General features: G+C 48.0%; 1 protein-coding gene across 1 annotated transcript in view; it reads right to left on the bottom strand.

Annotated features, from left to right (window-relative positions):
- Positions 1-4,995: 4,995 nt before the first annotated feature.
- Positions 4,996-16,449, bottom strand: part of LOC122921800 (vomeronasal type-2 receptor 26-like) — a 47,637-nt gene continuing 36,183 nt past the window's right edge. Inside the window, exon 4 of the mRNA XM_044272085.1 lies at positions 4,996-5,721. Coding sequence (XP_044128020.1) covers positions 4,996-5,721 — 726 coding nt within the window. The remainder of the gene's footprint in view (positions 5,722-16,449) is intronic.

Here is a 16,449-nt window from a genome sequence, read left to right as displayed (position 1 = left end):
TTTGGTTTCCCTTGCGTTTCTGTTCTTGTTCCGTTTTTTCCATATGGCATATACAGTAAACAGTAATTACATAGAAAAAATTGGTCTGGGCATAAAATATTCAATAGATGGTTCCACAAAAATTGAACGGATCTGGAAGACATACGGATGCATTTCCGTATGTGTTCAGTTTTTTTTGCGGACCCATTGACTTGAAAGGCAATAATAGGACATGTTCTATCTTTCAACAGAACGGAAAAACGGAAATACGGAAACGGAATGCACACGGAGACACTTCAGTTTTTTTGCTGACCCATTGAAATGAATGGTTCAGTATAAGTAACTCATACAGAACTAAAAAACGGCCAGTATACTGAACGCAGAAAACGTTTGTGTGCATGAGCCCTAAGTGCTATAGAGCTGTGTATGTGTAGTCTGTTTGCTGTAGAGTTGGGTGTATATGTACCATTCATGCAGCGCAGCTTTGTGTGTGTGGTTGTGTTCTGTGTGCCTTGTAGGGGTTAATACGTCTTTCTGTTCATGTGCACCTGTCTGACGAATGTGCTACTCTCAGTCTGCTATATTAGTCCCTGAGGTCAGCGTTAGGGCTCAGGCACACGACCACTGGCTGTTATGTGGTCCGCAAAATGCAGATCCGCAAAACACAGATACCGGCTGCGTGCAATCTGTATTTTGCGGAACGCCTGGCACCTAATAGGACCGTCCTATAATTATCCGTTAAATGGACAAGAATAGGATATGTTCTATATTTTTGCTGAGCCACGGAACGGACATGCGGATGTGGACAGCATCTTTTTCAGCCCCATTGAAGTGAATGGGTCTGTATCCGACCCGCAAAAATTGTGGATCAGATGGCTACCAAAAATATGTTTGTGTGCATGAGCCCTTAATATGTCTCTTGAGTTCTATGACCTGCTTAGGTTTGGTGTTCATGTCATGGTTTTCTTGTCTGTTGTACCATGTTCTGCCTTGATCTGTTTGGAATCTGTCTGTCATGGTAATCGCCCTGGTCTGTATGAAGCTTCAGTCTGTCTGAGTGTCCGAATGTTCTGTCATGTTTGCTGTGTCTGTACAGTGTCCAGGTCCTGAAGTCTGTCTTGCCTAGTCTGTTACATCTGAACTGTGCTCCAGTTCCTGACATCCATGTTGCCAAATCTGCTATGTCTGTATTGAGTCCTAGTTCCAGTGGTGCGTTCCTGTAGTCCGTGTTTCCAAGTCCAATAAGTCCATGTGTCTGGGATTCGGATCTGTTTGTCTGCCATGGCTCTATGTCTTGTCTGTTGTTTGCCTTACATTTCCCTGAGCTCTGGTTCTGTATCATGCCATCCCTGTGTTCCTGGTGCTTTGCAGGGTCAGCTGTCAAGTACACTGGGACCATCCCGGAAAGTAGCGGTCTGGTAGCTAACCAGTAGTGAAATCCACATCCCTTTGTAAGGGTTAAAGGGTTAATATTAGGAACGTGCCAGAATAACGTCCTTAGGGTTTGGCCCAACGTCAGACTGGTTACTTGGTACAATGGTTCCACATTACCGCTGATCCATCTTGATCCGTATCACTGGTTCCATAATAACATTTATTTTTATCCAATACAATACAATGTGTTACAACCCCAGGGTGGATCCCGACTTCAGACCACGTGCTGCACCTTTACACAGGTTGCTGTACTCACAATATGCGTTTCTGGAAATGCCCTCTGTGGGATGTGGGTATTTTTCCTTAGGGTACTTTCACACTGGCGTTATTATTTTCCGGTATTGAAATCCGGTAAAGGGTCTCAATACCGGAAAAAACGCATCCTTTTTGTCCCAATGCATTCTGAATGGAAAGGAATCCGTTCAGTTTGCATCAGGATGTCTTCCGTTCTGTCCCTTGTATGGTATCTGACCGGACAAAATACTGCATCGTGCTGCAGTTTTTTTTGCGCCCAAAATCCCGGAACACTACCGCACTTGCTGGATTAATTTCCAATGAAATGTATTAATGCCGGATCCGGTACCAAGTGTTCCAGAAATTACGTCATCGCCGGATCCGGTTTTCTGGTCTGCGCATGCGCAGTGCTTTCTAGCTGTGAAAAAAATAAATACTGGATCCGTTTTTCCGGATGATACGGAAATACAGATCAGGAAAAAAAATATATTTGTTTGCATACGGATTTCCGAATCCAGCAGGCAGTTCCGGCAATAGAACTGGGTGCCGGATTCTTCTAACGCTAGTGTGAAAGTGCCCTTACCCAGATGGCCAATCTGCTCTTCAGGTGTGTCCAGGTGTGTAAGCTCTCGAACAATACAGATTGTGTCAGGATCTGTTCAGGAAAAAACGGATTTTGCACACAAATTCGCTCAGTCTTGTCTGGGATTGTATTCAGTGTTTCCGTTTTTTCTGGGTAGGTGCAATCAGTTTTGGATACGTTTTACGAATTACAAGCTACATCTCCTAGCAACCATCGGTGAATACACATTACCTGCTGAATGCATCCGGGTGCAATCCTTTTTTCATGCGAGTCCCATTCTCTTCTATGGAACCAGCGCTGCTTGAAAATCACAGAATATAGAACAATCTGCGAATTTTCCTGAGCGCAGAAATGATGTGTGAAAACTGTGTACAGAGACTCATTAAAAGGAATCGTTTTGTGATGGGACTTCTCCGCCCTCCTCTTCCTCCTTGCCTCTAGCCTGCTCTTAGATATATCTTTGGATCTTTTCATCCACTTTTTTAATCAGTTTTAGCCTTTTTTCTGTAGCATTCATCCAGAAATGTATTTCAAAAACCCCCTTTGCCGGTGAACCACTGCTGCTACTGTAATCTAGTAAATCTCTCCACCCTAGATTCCTAATGTCAGAGGCATTGACCCCTCACCTTCATTAAAGGGATTCTGTCACCAGGTTTCACCCCTTTAAGATAAAAATATGCTTATGTTCAGGGTGCCTTCACGATTCCTAATGTGGTCTTATAAATGTAATCTGTAGACTCATTTTGCTAAAAAAAATGCTATTACTAACCTGTCAGTCAAAAAAATAAGGTGCCCAAGGGGATGTAAATGGATCCAAGCTGCCGTCCGCACCCGCCGCCGTTCGTGCCCAGCGTTGCCTTTCCCGACCTCAGCGCTGCCTCATAATCTCCTGTGACGCCTCACGCTCTCCCTCCCTCCCCCCTCCTCCTGCTGTAACATCGCTGTGACGCCTCCCCTCTCCTCCTGCTGTAACATCGCTGTGATGCCTCCCCCCTCCTCCTCCTGCTGTAACATCGCTGTGACGCCTCCCCTCTCCTCCTAGTGTAACATCGATGTGACGCCTCCCCCTCCTCCTCCTGCTGTAACGTCGCTGTGACGCCTCCCCTCTCCTCCTGCTGTAACATCGATGTGACGCCTCCCCCCTCCTCCTCCTGCTGTAACATCGCTGTGACGCCTCCCCCCCCCTCCTCCTGCTGTAACATCGCTGTGATGCCTCCCCCCTCCTCCTCCTGCTGTAACATCGCTGTGACGCCTCCCCCTCTCCTCCTGCTGTAACATCGATGTGACGCCTCCCCCCTCCTCCTCCTGCTGTAACATCGCTGTGACGCTTCCCCTCCTCCTGCTGTAACATCGCTGTGATGCCTCCCCTCTCCTCCTGTTGTAACATTGCTGTGACGCCTCCCCCCTCCTCCTCCTGCTGTAACATCGCTGTGACGCCTCCCCCCTCCTCCTCCTGCTGTAACATTGCTGTGACGCCTCCCCTCTCCTCCTGCTGTAACATCGCTGTGACGCCTCCCCCCTCCTCCTGCTGTAACATCGCTGTGACGCCTCCCCCCTCCTCCTCCTGCTGTAACATCGCTGTGATGCCTCCCCCCTCCTCCTCCTGCTGTAACATCGCTGTGACGCCTCCCCCCTCCTCCTCCTGCTGTAACATCGCTGTGTTGCCTCCCCCCTCCTCCTCCTGCTGTAACATCGCTGTGATGCCTCCCCCCTCCTCCTCCTGCTGTAACATTGCTGTGACGCCTCCCCCCTCCTCCTGCTGTAACATCGCTGTGATGCCTCCAACTCTCCCTCCCTCCCCCTCCTCTTGCTGTAGCATTACGATGTTACAGCAGGAGGAGGGGGGGAGGGAGAGAGAGCGGGAGGCGTCACAGCGATGTTACAGCAGGAGGAGGGGGGAGGGAGAGCGGGAGGCGTCACAGCGATGTTACAGCAGGAGGAGGGGGGAGGCGTCACAGCGATGTTACAGCAGGAGGAGGGGGGAGGGAGGGAGAGGGGGAGGTGTCACAGCGATGTTACAGCAGGAGGAGAGGGGAGGGAGGGAGAGCGGGAGGCGTCACAGCGATTTTACAGCAGGAGGAGGAGGGGGGAGGCATCACAGCGATGTTACAGCAGGAGGAGGGGGGAGGGAGGGAGAGGGGGAGGCGTCACAGCGATGTTACAGCAGGAGGAGAGGGGAGGGAGGGAGAGCGGGAGGCGTCACAGCGATGTTACAGCAGGAGGAGGAGGGGGGAGGCGTCACAGCAATGTTACAGCAGGAGGAGGGGAGGGCGAGAGAGCGAGAGACGTCACAGAAGATTATGAGGTGGTGCTGAGGTCGGGAAAGGCGGCGCTGGGCACGAACGGCGGCGGGTGCGGCTGGCAGCTTGGATCCATTTACATCCCCTTGGGCATCTTATTTTTTTGACTGACAGGTTAGTAATAGCATTTTTTTAGCAAACTGAGCCTACAGATTGCATTTATAAGACCACATTAGGAATCGTGAAGGCACCCTGAACATAAGCATATTTCTATCTTAAAGGGGTGAAACCTGGTGACAGAATCCCTTTAAACTATCAGAGGAGTTTGTAATACAGTAAGTAGAAAATATTTAATTTCTATTTCTTTTTGTCTAAACCCGAGGTGTTTTATAGTCTGAAAAATATGGTACATTTATCAAAAGAATGAATAAGATACAATGCATTCTTGTGTTTAATGGTCATGCAATTCTGTATTTTAATTAACCATTCATCTAATATAAACTGTTATTTTATTTATTTATTCATTTATTTGTATTGAGGACATTTCTCAAAAAATTGTCCTTTATTGCTTACTTTGGGCTTTACCAGAATATTATAACATTTAGGTAAAAACATGCAGCTCAATATTCCACCTCCTGAGGACAATATGGCAAAGATCTCTACGATAACCATGTTCTTCCCTGTACTGCTCAGATAGGCTGGGATGGCGCAGATCCAGACACTGCAGAACACCAGCATGCTGAAGGTGATGAACTTGGCTTCATTATAGATGTCAGGTAATGTCCTCACCATAAAAGCCAGAACAAAACTCAAAGCCGCCAGAAACCCCATATAACCCAACATGAGGTACAAAGCCAAGATGGAACCTTCATTACACTGGAGGATGATCTTCCCAGGATAATTCAAGTTTAGTTCTTGATATGGAGGAGAAAGTGACAACCAGATAACTGCATTCAGAACCTGAATAGATGAACAGACCAACACTACAGAATAAGGAAGCTTAACTCCCATACACTTTCTCCAGGAGCTGTCAGGTCTGGTGGCCTTGAATGCTATGCAGACTATGATGGTCTTGGCCAGGACAGAAGACACAGCTACTGTGAAGAAGATCCCAAAGCAGATTTGTCGTAGCATGCAGGTTATATCCACTGGACGACCGATGAATAGAAACACACAGAGTAAGCTGAACATGAGAGAGGTCAGTAGAATGAAGCTGAGGTTCTGGTTATTGGCTCTGACAATGGGAGATTTCTGGAATAAAGTGAATAATCCAATTATAAATGAAGTTATAAGAGCAAGTAATATGGAGATGATGGAAAAGACAATAGCAAGAACATCAGTCTCATAGGAGAAAAACTCATCATCTCTGACGACACATTTGTTTTTAGACCCATTTGGCCATTCGTGATCAGGACATCTCTGGCAATTTTCAGTGTCTATGAAAAAGTAAAGCACAAATGAAAAAGAAGCATCTCTTCATCCATCCATAATTGGAGATTTTTTCAAAATTTTTATATAAATTTGTTTTACTGCAAAACTTTGTCAAGGTGTTCTCTCACTGATTATATACTATCTATTAAACATGAGCGAACCAGTCTGTAATGAACCGGGTTCATTTTGAACTTTCCAAAATTTTGTTTGGCAGCCAAAACCAAAGCTTTTCTGGCTCATTTTGGAGCATCACCATTTTACTGCACATATCAGCGGGAAAATGCATTAGGGAGGAAGAAGAATGATTTTCACATAACCCTAAGAGAAAGTGTGCAGGGGGGGTTCCCCTAATTGGCTCACAGATTGACAGACAATCAGTACTGCAGCAGACAAGGGGGTGCCCTTGCAGAACGAGCAGAACGTCATTCTGTGTTGGGCTGAGAATGAGGTTGGATCGGTATGTGCATTGTCTGCAAGAAAACCATCTTAGGGGCAGTGGACAGTGGACAGTCACAATCAAGCTTATATTCTAGTGTCAGGGACTGTGAAGGTAAAGTCTAGAAAAAGCAATTGTGTACAATAGGAAAAGACTAGTGTGTAATGCGAATATTCGAATAGCCAATTTTTAATGGCAAATATTGCAACTTTGAGAATTTGCGAATATTTAGAATATAGTGCTATATATTCGTTATATCGAATATTATTTATTTTTATTTATTTTTTCATTCCTCCCTGCTTCTTGCTTCTGGCCCAATGAGTCATTGACCCAGAAGCAACTTAAGCAGGGACTCAGGGGTAGGGTTGAGCGAACCCGAACTGTAAAGTTCGGGTTCTTACCGAACTTTAGGTTTTTCATACCCGGACCCGAACCTGAACATTTTCGCAAAAGTTTGGGTTTGAGTTCGGTTTTCAGTGATTTAATGGCACTTGTTGAAAGGCTACAACCATTTAACTTGTGTGCCCTTAAAAGCCATCACAGCTATGTCTATGTAGTGTCCCACTAGGTAAATGTGGGCACTACACAAGGGTCAATATGGCCACGTTATTGTCCACCTCCTGTGGAACATGATCATTGTGTTTTATATAATGTTTTTATGTGTGGTTTTTTTACCTGTTATCTGTGTATAAGGCCTGTTAGGGTGTAGTTCCTCCTCCTAGACAGTAGAGGGAGCTAGGGAACCCCTAGTATATATAGTTAGGGCCAGACAGGAAGGGGGGAGTGCAGTATAGTCCAGGAGGCTAGTCAGTGCAGTCTAGCCTGCCTGAGGTTCCTGAGCAAGAGAAGCTCAGAAGATGCATCCAGGAGAAGAGTTGCCTCCTGAGTACAGTTGAGCGAACACCTGGATGTTCGGGTTCGAGAAGTTCGGCCGAACTTCCCGGAAATGTTCGGGTTCGGGATCCGAACCCGATCCGAACTTCGTCCCGAACCCGAACCCCATTGAAGTCAATGGGGACCCGAACTTTTCGGCACTAAAACGGCTGTAAAACAGCCCAGGAAAGGGCTAGAGGGCTGCAAAAGGCAGCAACATGTAGGTAAATCCCCTGCAAACAAATGTGGATAGGGAAATGAATTAAAATAAAAATTAAATAAATAAAAATTAACCAAAATCAATTGGAGAGAGGTCCCATAGCAGAGAATCTGGCTTCCCGTCACCCACCACTGGAACAGTCCATTCTCAGATATTTAGGCCCCGGCACCCAGGCAGAGGAGAGAGGTCCCGTAACAGAGAATCTGGCTTCATGTCAGCAGAGAATCAGTCTTCATATCATAGCAGAGAATCAGGCTTCACGTCAGCCACCAGTGCAACAGTCCATTGGCATATATTTAGGCCCAGCACACAGGCAGAGGAGAGAGGTCCCGTAACAGAGGATCTGGCTTCATGTCAGCAGAGAATTAGTCTGCATGTCATAGCAGAGAATGAGGCTTCACGTCAGCCACCACTGCAACAGTCCATTGGCATATATTTAGGCCCAGCACCCAGGCAGAGGAGAGAGGTCCCGTAACAGAGGATCTGGCTTCATGTCAGCAGAGAATCAGTCTGCATGTCATAGCAGAGAATCAGGCTTCACGTCACCCACCACTGCAACAGTCCATTGTCATAAATTTAGGCCCAGCACTCAGGCAGAGGAGAGAGGTCCCGTAACAGACAATCTGGCTTCATGTCAGCAGAGAATTAGTCTGGATGTCATAGCAGAGAATGAGGCTTCACGTCAGCCACTACTGAAACAGTCCATTGGCATATATTTAGGCCCAGCACCCAGGCAGAGGAGAGAGGTCCCGTAACAGAGGATCTGGCTTCATGTCAGCAGAGAATCAGTCTGCATGTCATAGCAGAGAATCAGGCTTCACGTCACCCACCACTGCAACAGTCCATTGTCATAAATTTAGGCCCAGCACCCAGGCAGAGGAGAGAGGTCCCGTAACAGACAATCTGGCTTCATGTCAGCAGAGAATTAGTCTGGATGTCATAGCAGAGAATGAGGCTTCACGTCAGCCACCACTGTAACAGTCCATTGGCATATATTTAGGCCCAGCACCCAGGCAGAGGAGAGGGGTCCCGTAACAGAGGATCTGGCTTCATGTCAGCAGAGAATCAGTCTTAATGTCATAGCAAAGAATCAGGCTTCACGTCACCCACCACTGCAACAGTCCATTGTCATAAATTTGGGCCCAGCACCCAGGCAGAGGAGAGAGGTCCCGTAACAGAGGATCTGGCTTCATGTCAGCAGAGAATCAGTCTGCATGTCATAGCAGAGAATCAGGCTTCACGTCACCCAACATTGGAACAGTCCATTGGCATATATTTAGGCCCCGGCACCCAGACAGAGGAGAGGTTCATTCAACTTTGGGTAGCCTCGCAATATAATGGTAAAATGAAAATAAAAATAGGATTGAATGAGGAAGTGCCCTGGAGTCCAATAATATATGGTTAAGGGGAGGTAGTTAATGTCTAATCTGGACAAGGGACGGACAGATCCTGTGGGATCCATGCCTGGTTCATTTTTATGAACGTCAGCTTGTCCACATTGGCTGTAGACAGGCGGCTGCGTTTGTCTGTAATGACGCCCCCTGCCGTGCTGAATACACGTTCAGACAAAACGCTGGCCGCCGGGCAGGCCAGCACCTCCAAGGCATAAAAGGCTAGCTCTGGCCACGTGGACAATTTAGAGACCCAGAAGTTGAATGGGGCCGAACCATCAGTCAGTACGTGGAGGGGTGTGCACATGTACTGTTCCACCATGTTAGTGAAATGTTGCCTCCTGCTAACACGTTGCGTATCAGGTGGTGGTGCAGTTAGCTGTGGCGTGTTGACAAAAGTTTTCCACATCTCTGCCATGCTAACCCTGCCCTCAGAGGAGATGGCCGTGACACAGCTGCCTTGGCGACCTCTTGCTCCTCCTCTGCCTTGGCCTTGGGCTTCCACTTGTTCCCCTGTGACATTTGGGAATGCTCTCAGTAGCGCGTCTACCAACGTGCGCTTGTACTCGCGCATCTTCCTATCACGCTCCAGTGCAGGAAGTAAGGTGGGCACATTGTCTTTGTAGCGTGGATCCAGCAGGGTGGCAACCCAGTAGTCCGCACAGGTTAAAATGTGGGTAACTCTGCTGTCGTTGCGCAGGCACTGCAGCATGTAGTCGCTCATGTGTGCCAGGCTGCCCAGGGGTAAGGACAAGCTGTCCTCTGTGGGAGGCGTATCGTCATTGTCCTGCCTTTCTCCCCAGCCACGCACCAGTGATGGACCCGAGCTGCGTTGGGTGCCACCCCGCTGTGACCATGCTTCATCCTCATCCTCCTCCACCTCCTCCTCATCCTCGTCCTCCTCGTCCTCCAGTAGTAGGCCCTGGCTGGCCACATTTGTACCTGGCCTCTGCTGTTGCCAAAAACCTCCCTCTGAGTCACTTCCAAGAGACTGGCCTGAAAGTGCTAAAAATGACCCCTCTTCCTCCTCCTCCTCCTCCTCCTGGGCCACCTCCTCTTCCATCATCGCCCTAAGTGTTTTCTCAAGGAGACATAGAAGTGGTATTGTAACGCTGATAACGGCGTCATCGCCACTAGCCATGTTGGTGGAGTACTCGAAACAGCGCAACAGGGCACACAGGTCTCGCATGGAGGCCCGGTCATTGGTGGTGAAGTGGTGCTGTTCTGTAGTGCGACTGACCCGTGCGTGCTGCAGCTGAAACTCCACTATGGCCTGCTGCTGCTCGCACAGTCTGTCCAGCATGTGCAAGGTGGAGTTCCACCTGGTGGGCACGTCGCATATGAGGCGGTGAGCGGGAAGGCCGAAGTTACGCTGTAGCGCAGACAGGCGAGCAGCAGCAGGATGTGAACGCCGGAAGCGCGAACAGACGGCCCGCACTTTATGCAGCAGCTCTGACATGTCGGGGTAGTTGTGAATGAACTTCTGCACCACCAAATTCAGCACATGCGCCAAGCAAGGGATGTGCGTCAAATTGGCTAGTCCCAGAGCTGCAACGAGATTTCGCCCATTATCGCACACCACCAGGCCGGGCTTGAGGCTCACCGGCAGCAACCACTCGTCGGTCTGTTGTTCTATACCCCGCCACAACTCCTGTGCGGTGTGGGGCCTGTCCCCCAAACATATGAGTTTCAGAATGGCCTGCTGACGTTTACCCCGGGCTGTGCTGAAGTTGGTGGTGAAGGTGTGTGGCTGACTGGATGAGCAGGTGGAAGAAGAGGAGGAGGAAGCCGAGAAGGAGGAGGTGGCAACAGGAGGCAAAGAATGTTGCCCTGCGATCCTTGGCGGCGGAAGGACGTGCGCCAAACAGCTCTCCGCCTGGGGCCCAGCTGCCACTACATTTACCCAGTGTGCAGTTAGGGAGATATAGCGTCCCTGGCCTTGCTTACTGATCCACGTATCTGTGGTTAGGTGGACCTTGCTACAGATGGCGTTGCGCAGTGCACACTTGATTTTATCGGATACTTGGTTGTGCAGGGAAGGCACGGCTCTCTTGGAGAAGTTGTGGCGGCTGGGAACAACATACTGTGGGACAGCAAGCGACATGAGCTGTTTGAAGCTGTCTGTGTCCACCAGCCTAAATGACAGCATTTCATAGGCCAGTAGTTTAGAAATGCTGGCATTCAGGGCCAGGGATCGAGGGTGGCTAGGTGGGAATTTACGCTTTCTCTCAAATGTTTGTGAGATGGAGAGCTGAACGCTGCCGTGTGACATGGTTGAGACGCTTGGTGACGGAGGTGGTGGTGGTGTTGGTGGTACATCCCCTGTTTGCTGGGCGGCAGGTGCCAACGTTCCTCCAGAGGCGGAGGAAGAGGCCGAGGCGGCAGCAGCAGAAGAGGCCGAGGCGGCAGCAGCAGAAGAGGTAGCAGGGGGAGTCTGAGTGACTTCCTTGGTTTTAAGGTGTTTACTCCACTGCAGTTCATGCTTTGCATGCAGGTGCCTGGTCATGCAGGTTGTGCTCAGGTTCAGAACGTTAATGCCTCGCTTCAGGCTCTGATGGCACAGCGTGCAAACCACTCGGGTCTTGTAGTCAGCACATTGTTTGAAGAAGTGCCATGCCAGGGAACTCCTTGAAGCTGCCTTTGGGGTGCTCGGTCCCAGATGGCGGCGGTCAGTAGCAGACGGAGTCTCTTGGCGGCGGGTGTTCTGCTTTTGCCCACTGCTCCCTCTTTTGCTACGCTGTTGGCTCGGTCTCACCACTGCCTCTTCCTCCGAACTGTGAAAGTCAGTGGCACGACCTTCATTCCATGTGGGGTCTAGGACCTCATCGTCCCCTGCATCGTCTTCCACCCAGTCTTGATCCCTGACCTCCTGTTCAGTCTGCACACTGCAGAAAGACGCAGCAGTTGGCACCTGTGTTTCGTCATCATCAGAGACATGCTGAGGTGGTATTCCCATGTCCTCATCATCAGGAAACATAAGTGGTTGTGCGTCAGTGCATTCTATGTCTTTCACCGCTGGGGAAGGGCTAGGTGGATGCCCTTGGGAAACCCTGCCAGCGGAGTCTTCAAACAGCATAAGAGACTGCTGCATAACTTGAGGCTCAGACAGTTTCCCTGGTATGCATGGGGGTGATGTGACAGACTGATGGGGTTGGTTTTCAGGCGCCATCTGTGCGCTTTCTGCAGAAGACTGGGTGGGAGATAATGTGAACGTGCTGGATCCACTGTCGGCCACCCAATTGACTAATGCCTGTACCTGCTCAGGCCTTACCATCCTTAGAACGGCATTGGGCCCCACCAAATATCGCTGTAAATTCTGGCGGCTACTGGGACCTGAGGTAGTTGGTACACTAGGACGTGTGGATGTGGCAGAACGGCCACGTCCTCTCCCAGCACCAGAGGGTCCACTAACACCACCACGACCATGTCCACGTCCGCGTCCCTTACTAGATGTTTTCCTCATTGTTATGGTTCACCACAACAACAAAAATATTATTTGGCCCAATGTATTGTATTCAAATTCAGCGGGATATAAATTTGAGGCCTAGTATTTAGGCGCTGGGTGACCGGTATGGATTTACTGACAGAATTAGACTTGGAAATGCACAGTAGCGTGTGTGTGAAGTTATTCTGAATGACCCTATGTGCACCTTGAATATTATATACCCTTTTAGGGATAGATTTCAAATAGCTCTGATATAGCAGAAACCACTAAATTATAAAATTGCTAAATTGGGAATTGTATTTCAACCCAGAACAAAAAATGTACTTTGACGGACACTAAATAACTTGCCCATCCACAACAGGACAGCGGTAACGAGAGATTTAGCGGGATATAAATTTGAGGCCTAGTATTTTGGCGCTGGGTGACCGGTATGGATTTAGTGACAGAATTAGACTGGAATATGGCCAAAAAATAACCACACTATTGCTGGTTAAATGCACTTGGTGTGACAGCTTGACCAACCACACTACTGAGGGTTAAATGCACTTGGTGACGGGCGCAGCTTGCCCCTGATGTAGTATATATAAGGCCAAAAAATGAACAGACAATTGCTGGTTAAATGCACTTGGTGTGACAGCTTCACCCTGATGTAGGCTTTAGCCAAAAAACAACCACACCATTGAGGGTTAAATGCACTTGGTGACAGGCGCAGCTTGCCCCTGATGTAGTATATGGCCAAAAAATGAACAGACTATTGCTGGTTAAATGCACTTGGTGTGACAGCTTGACCAACCACACTACTGAGGGTTAAATGCACTTGGTGACGGGCGCAGCTTGCCCCTGATGTAGTATATGGCCAAAAAATGAACAGACTATTGCTGGTTAAATGCACTTGGTGTGACAGCTTGACCAACCACACTACTGAGGGTTAAATGCACTTGGTGACGGGCGCAGCTTGCCCCTGATGTAGTATATGGCCAAAAAATGAACAGACTATTGCTGGTTAAATGCACTTGGTGTGATAGCTTGACCAACCAGACTACTAAGGGTCAAATGCACTTGGTGACGGGCGCAGCTTGCCCCTGATGTAGTATATGGCCAAAAAATGAACAGACTATTGCTGGTTAAATGCACTTGGTGTGACAGCTTGACCAACCACACTACTGAGGGTTAAATGCACTTGGTGACGGGCGCAGCTTGCCCCTGATGTAGTATATGGCCAAAAAATGAACAGACTATTGCTGGTTAAATGCACTTGGTGTGACAGCTTGACCAACCACACTACTGAGGGTTAAATGCACTTGGTGACGGGCGCAGCTTGCCCCTGATGTAGTATATGGCCAAAAAATGAACAGACTATTGCTGGTTAAATGCACTTGGTGTGATAGCTTGACCAACCAGACTACTAAGGGTCAAATGCACTTGGTGACGGGCGCAGCTTGCCCCTGATGTAGTATATGGCCAAAAAATGAACAGACTATTGCTGGTTAAATGCACTTGGTGTCACAGCTTGACCAACCACACTACTGAGGGTTAAATGCACTTGGTGACGGGCGCAGCTTGCCCCTGATGTAGTATATGGCCAAAAAATGAACAGACTATTGCTTGTTAAATGCACTTGGTGTGACAGCTTCACCCTGATGTAGGCATTAGCCAAAAAACAACCACACCATTGAGGGTTAAATGCACTTGGTCGCAGCTTGGATGCACTTGGACGCAGCACCGCACAAGACACAAAATGGCGGCCGATCACCCCAGAAAAAAGTGACTAACAAACGGTCTGGGCAGCCTAAAAACAGTGAGCAATTGAGTATCAGCAGCTCAATGATCCACAGCTGCAGATCAATCAATTAATCAAGTCCTTTGGAGGAGTTAATCTGCCTAATCTCGCCCTACTGTCGCAGCCGCAACCTCTCCCTACGCTAATCAGAGCAGAGTGACGGGCAGCGCTATGTGACTCCAGCTTAAATAGAGGCTGGGTCACATGGTGCTCTGGCCAATCACAGCCATACCAATAGTAGGCATGGCTGTGACGGCCTCTTGGGGCAAGTAGTATGACGCTTGTTGATTGGCTGCTTTGCAGCCTTTCAAAAAGCGCCAAGAAAGCGTCACAAAAGCGCCAAGAAAGCGACGAACACCGAACCCGAACCCGGACTTTTACGAAAATGTCCGGGTTCGGGTCCGTGTCACGGACACCCCAAAATTCGGTACGAACCCGAACTATACAGTTCGAGTTCGCTCATCCCTACTCCTGAGAAAAACTAAGTTCCTACAAAGTACAGTGCAGAGCCAAATTGATTTCAGCCAAACTGAAAGCTGAAGGGCAGAAGGATCTATTTAAAGCAAGAGAAGTTTTCTCTAACCAAGGATAAAGCTAGCAATAGGGCATACAGGCCTTGGGATAAAGACAGACAGACATTCTGAGGAAAGTGCAGCCTGATCTGTAAGTGTTTAACCCTCTGAGTATCTTGCAAGAACATTGTGCCTGCCAATTGATGTAAAGCCTGCATGTTACTACCTCTTAAATATGGAACTTTGACCAAAGACTGTATATAGTTAACTGTTTCAGTAAACAGAAGTTTTGGTTCACTGCAACGTGTGTTCCTCCATTATTACTCCAATAAATCAGTGTGCCACCGTTACCTGCACTGGCGTCACAAATTTAAAGGGATCTTGCCACCGGCACATTAAAAAAACCTGCAACATTTAGGACACCTCACCTACCATCAGGCCTGGTTCCTATACACAGAGAGTGCCCCAGTGGAACCCTGTGCCAGCCTCTCCATCACTGCTGTACGTCTGTCCAGTACTACAACCACCCTCGGTTAGTAACTACCCCTGTGACCTCACCATTCGCCTCACCCTGCAGGGCTGCATACTGCACTTACTAATGGCATAGCTGTGATTGGCCAAGTGTAGCATGTGACCCAGCCTCTATATAAGCTGGAGTCACGTAGCGCCGCACGTCACTCTGCTCTTACCTGTGTAGGGATAGGATAATGCTGCTGTGAGGGAGAGATTAGGAAAGAATCTGAATCTGATATCTGTACTTGGTTTGAAGTCTGCGATCTACTACAATTTTGTTGTCTTGGTACAATGCAACATTTATGTACCCTGCCCTGAGCCCGGTGGCACTGAAAAAAAAATTGTAATCGTCTGTTAGCTATGTGGGCGTTGGCGGCCATTTTGTGCAAGTGCAGTGCACCAGCACTTCATATTTGCCAGGGACAATCATTTAATCCTAGTTCCGTGGGCGAAATATACCCATTTTTCAAGTGCACCTGCACTGCATATGTGCCAGTGGGAGGGAAATAAATACTGTCTGTGAGTTCAGGGCCCAAGGGGGTGACATATCTTCATTTTGTTCTGTAAAGTACCCCTGTGCTGCATTTGTGAGAGTGAAATATAATCAGTGAAATCCATCTGTTCCATTGTGGGGTGACATATCCACATTTTTTTCTGTAAAGTACAACTGAGACCTGCACTGCATATGTGACAGCCAAGCAAATAAATTCAGCAAATCCATCTGTTCCATTGTGGGGTGACATATCCACATTTTTTTCTGTAAAGTACAACTGAGACCTGCACTGCATATGTGACAGCCAAGCAAATAAATTCAGCAAATCCATCTGTTCCATTGTGGGGTGACATATCCACATTTTTGGGTGTAAAGTACCACTGAGGCCTGCACTGCATAAGTGACAGCCAGGCACATAAATTCAGCAAATCCATCTGTTCCATTGTGGGGTGACATATCCAATTTTTTATCTGTAAAGTACCCCTGTGCTTCATTTGTGAGAGTGAAATATAATAAGAGTTATATCCATCTGTTTCATTGTGTGTGAAAAAAAAATACTTAAAAAAAAAAGAAAGTACCTTTGCTGCCTGCACTGCATAGCAGACAGGGCAATCATTTAAAAAAAATTCTGTTCCATTGTTGGGTGACATTAGCCCATTTTTGCCATCAAAAAACCCTACTTTGCCTAGGTGACAGGGACCTAAATTTCTAAAAATCGTCTGTTCCATTGGTGGGTGATATTAACCCATTTTTGCCGTCAAAAAAACCCTGCTCTGCATTGTTCACAAGGAACTAAATTTAGTAAAAACATCTATTATTTATTCTATGCCCTCCTTTATTCTATGAGGAGGGCATAGAATAAAGGACGTGGCCCTGGTTGTGGTG

This window comes from Bufo gargarizans, chromosome 1 (assembly GCF_014858855.1).
Source record: "Bufo gargarizans isolate SCDJY-AF-19 chromosome 1, ASM1485885v1, whole genome shotgun sequence".
NCBI lineage: Eukaryota > Metazoa > Chordata > Amphibia > Anura > Bufonidae > Bufo > Bufo gargarizans.
This window is presented reverse-complemented; position numbering and strand designations above follow the sequence as displayed.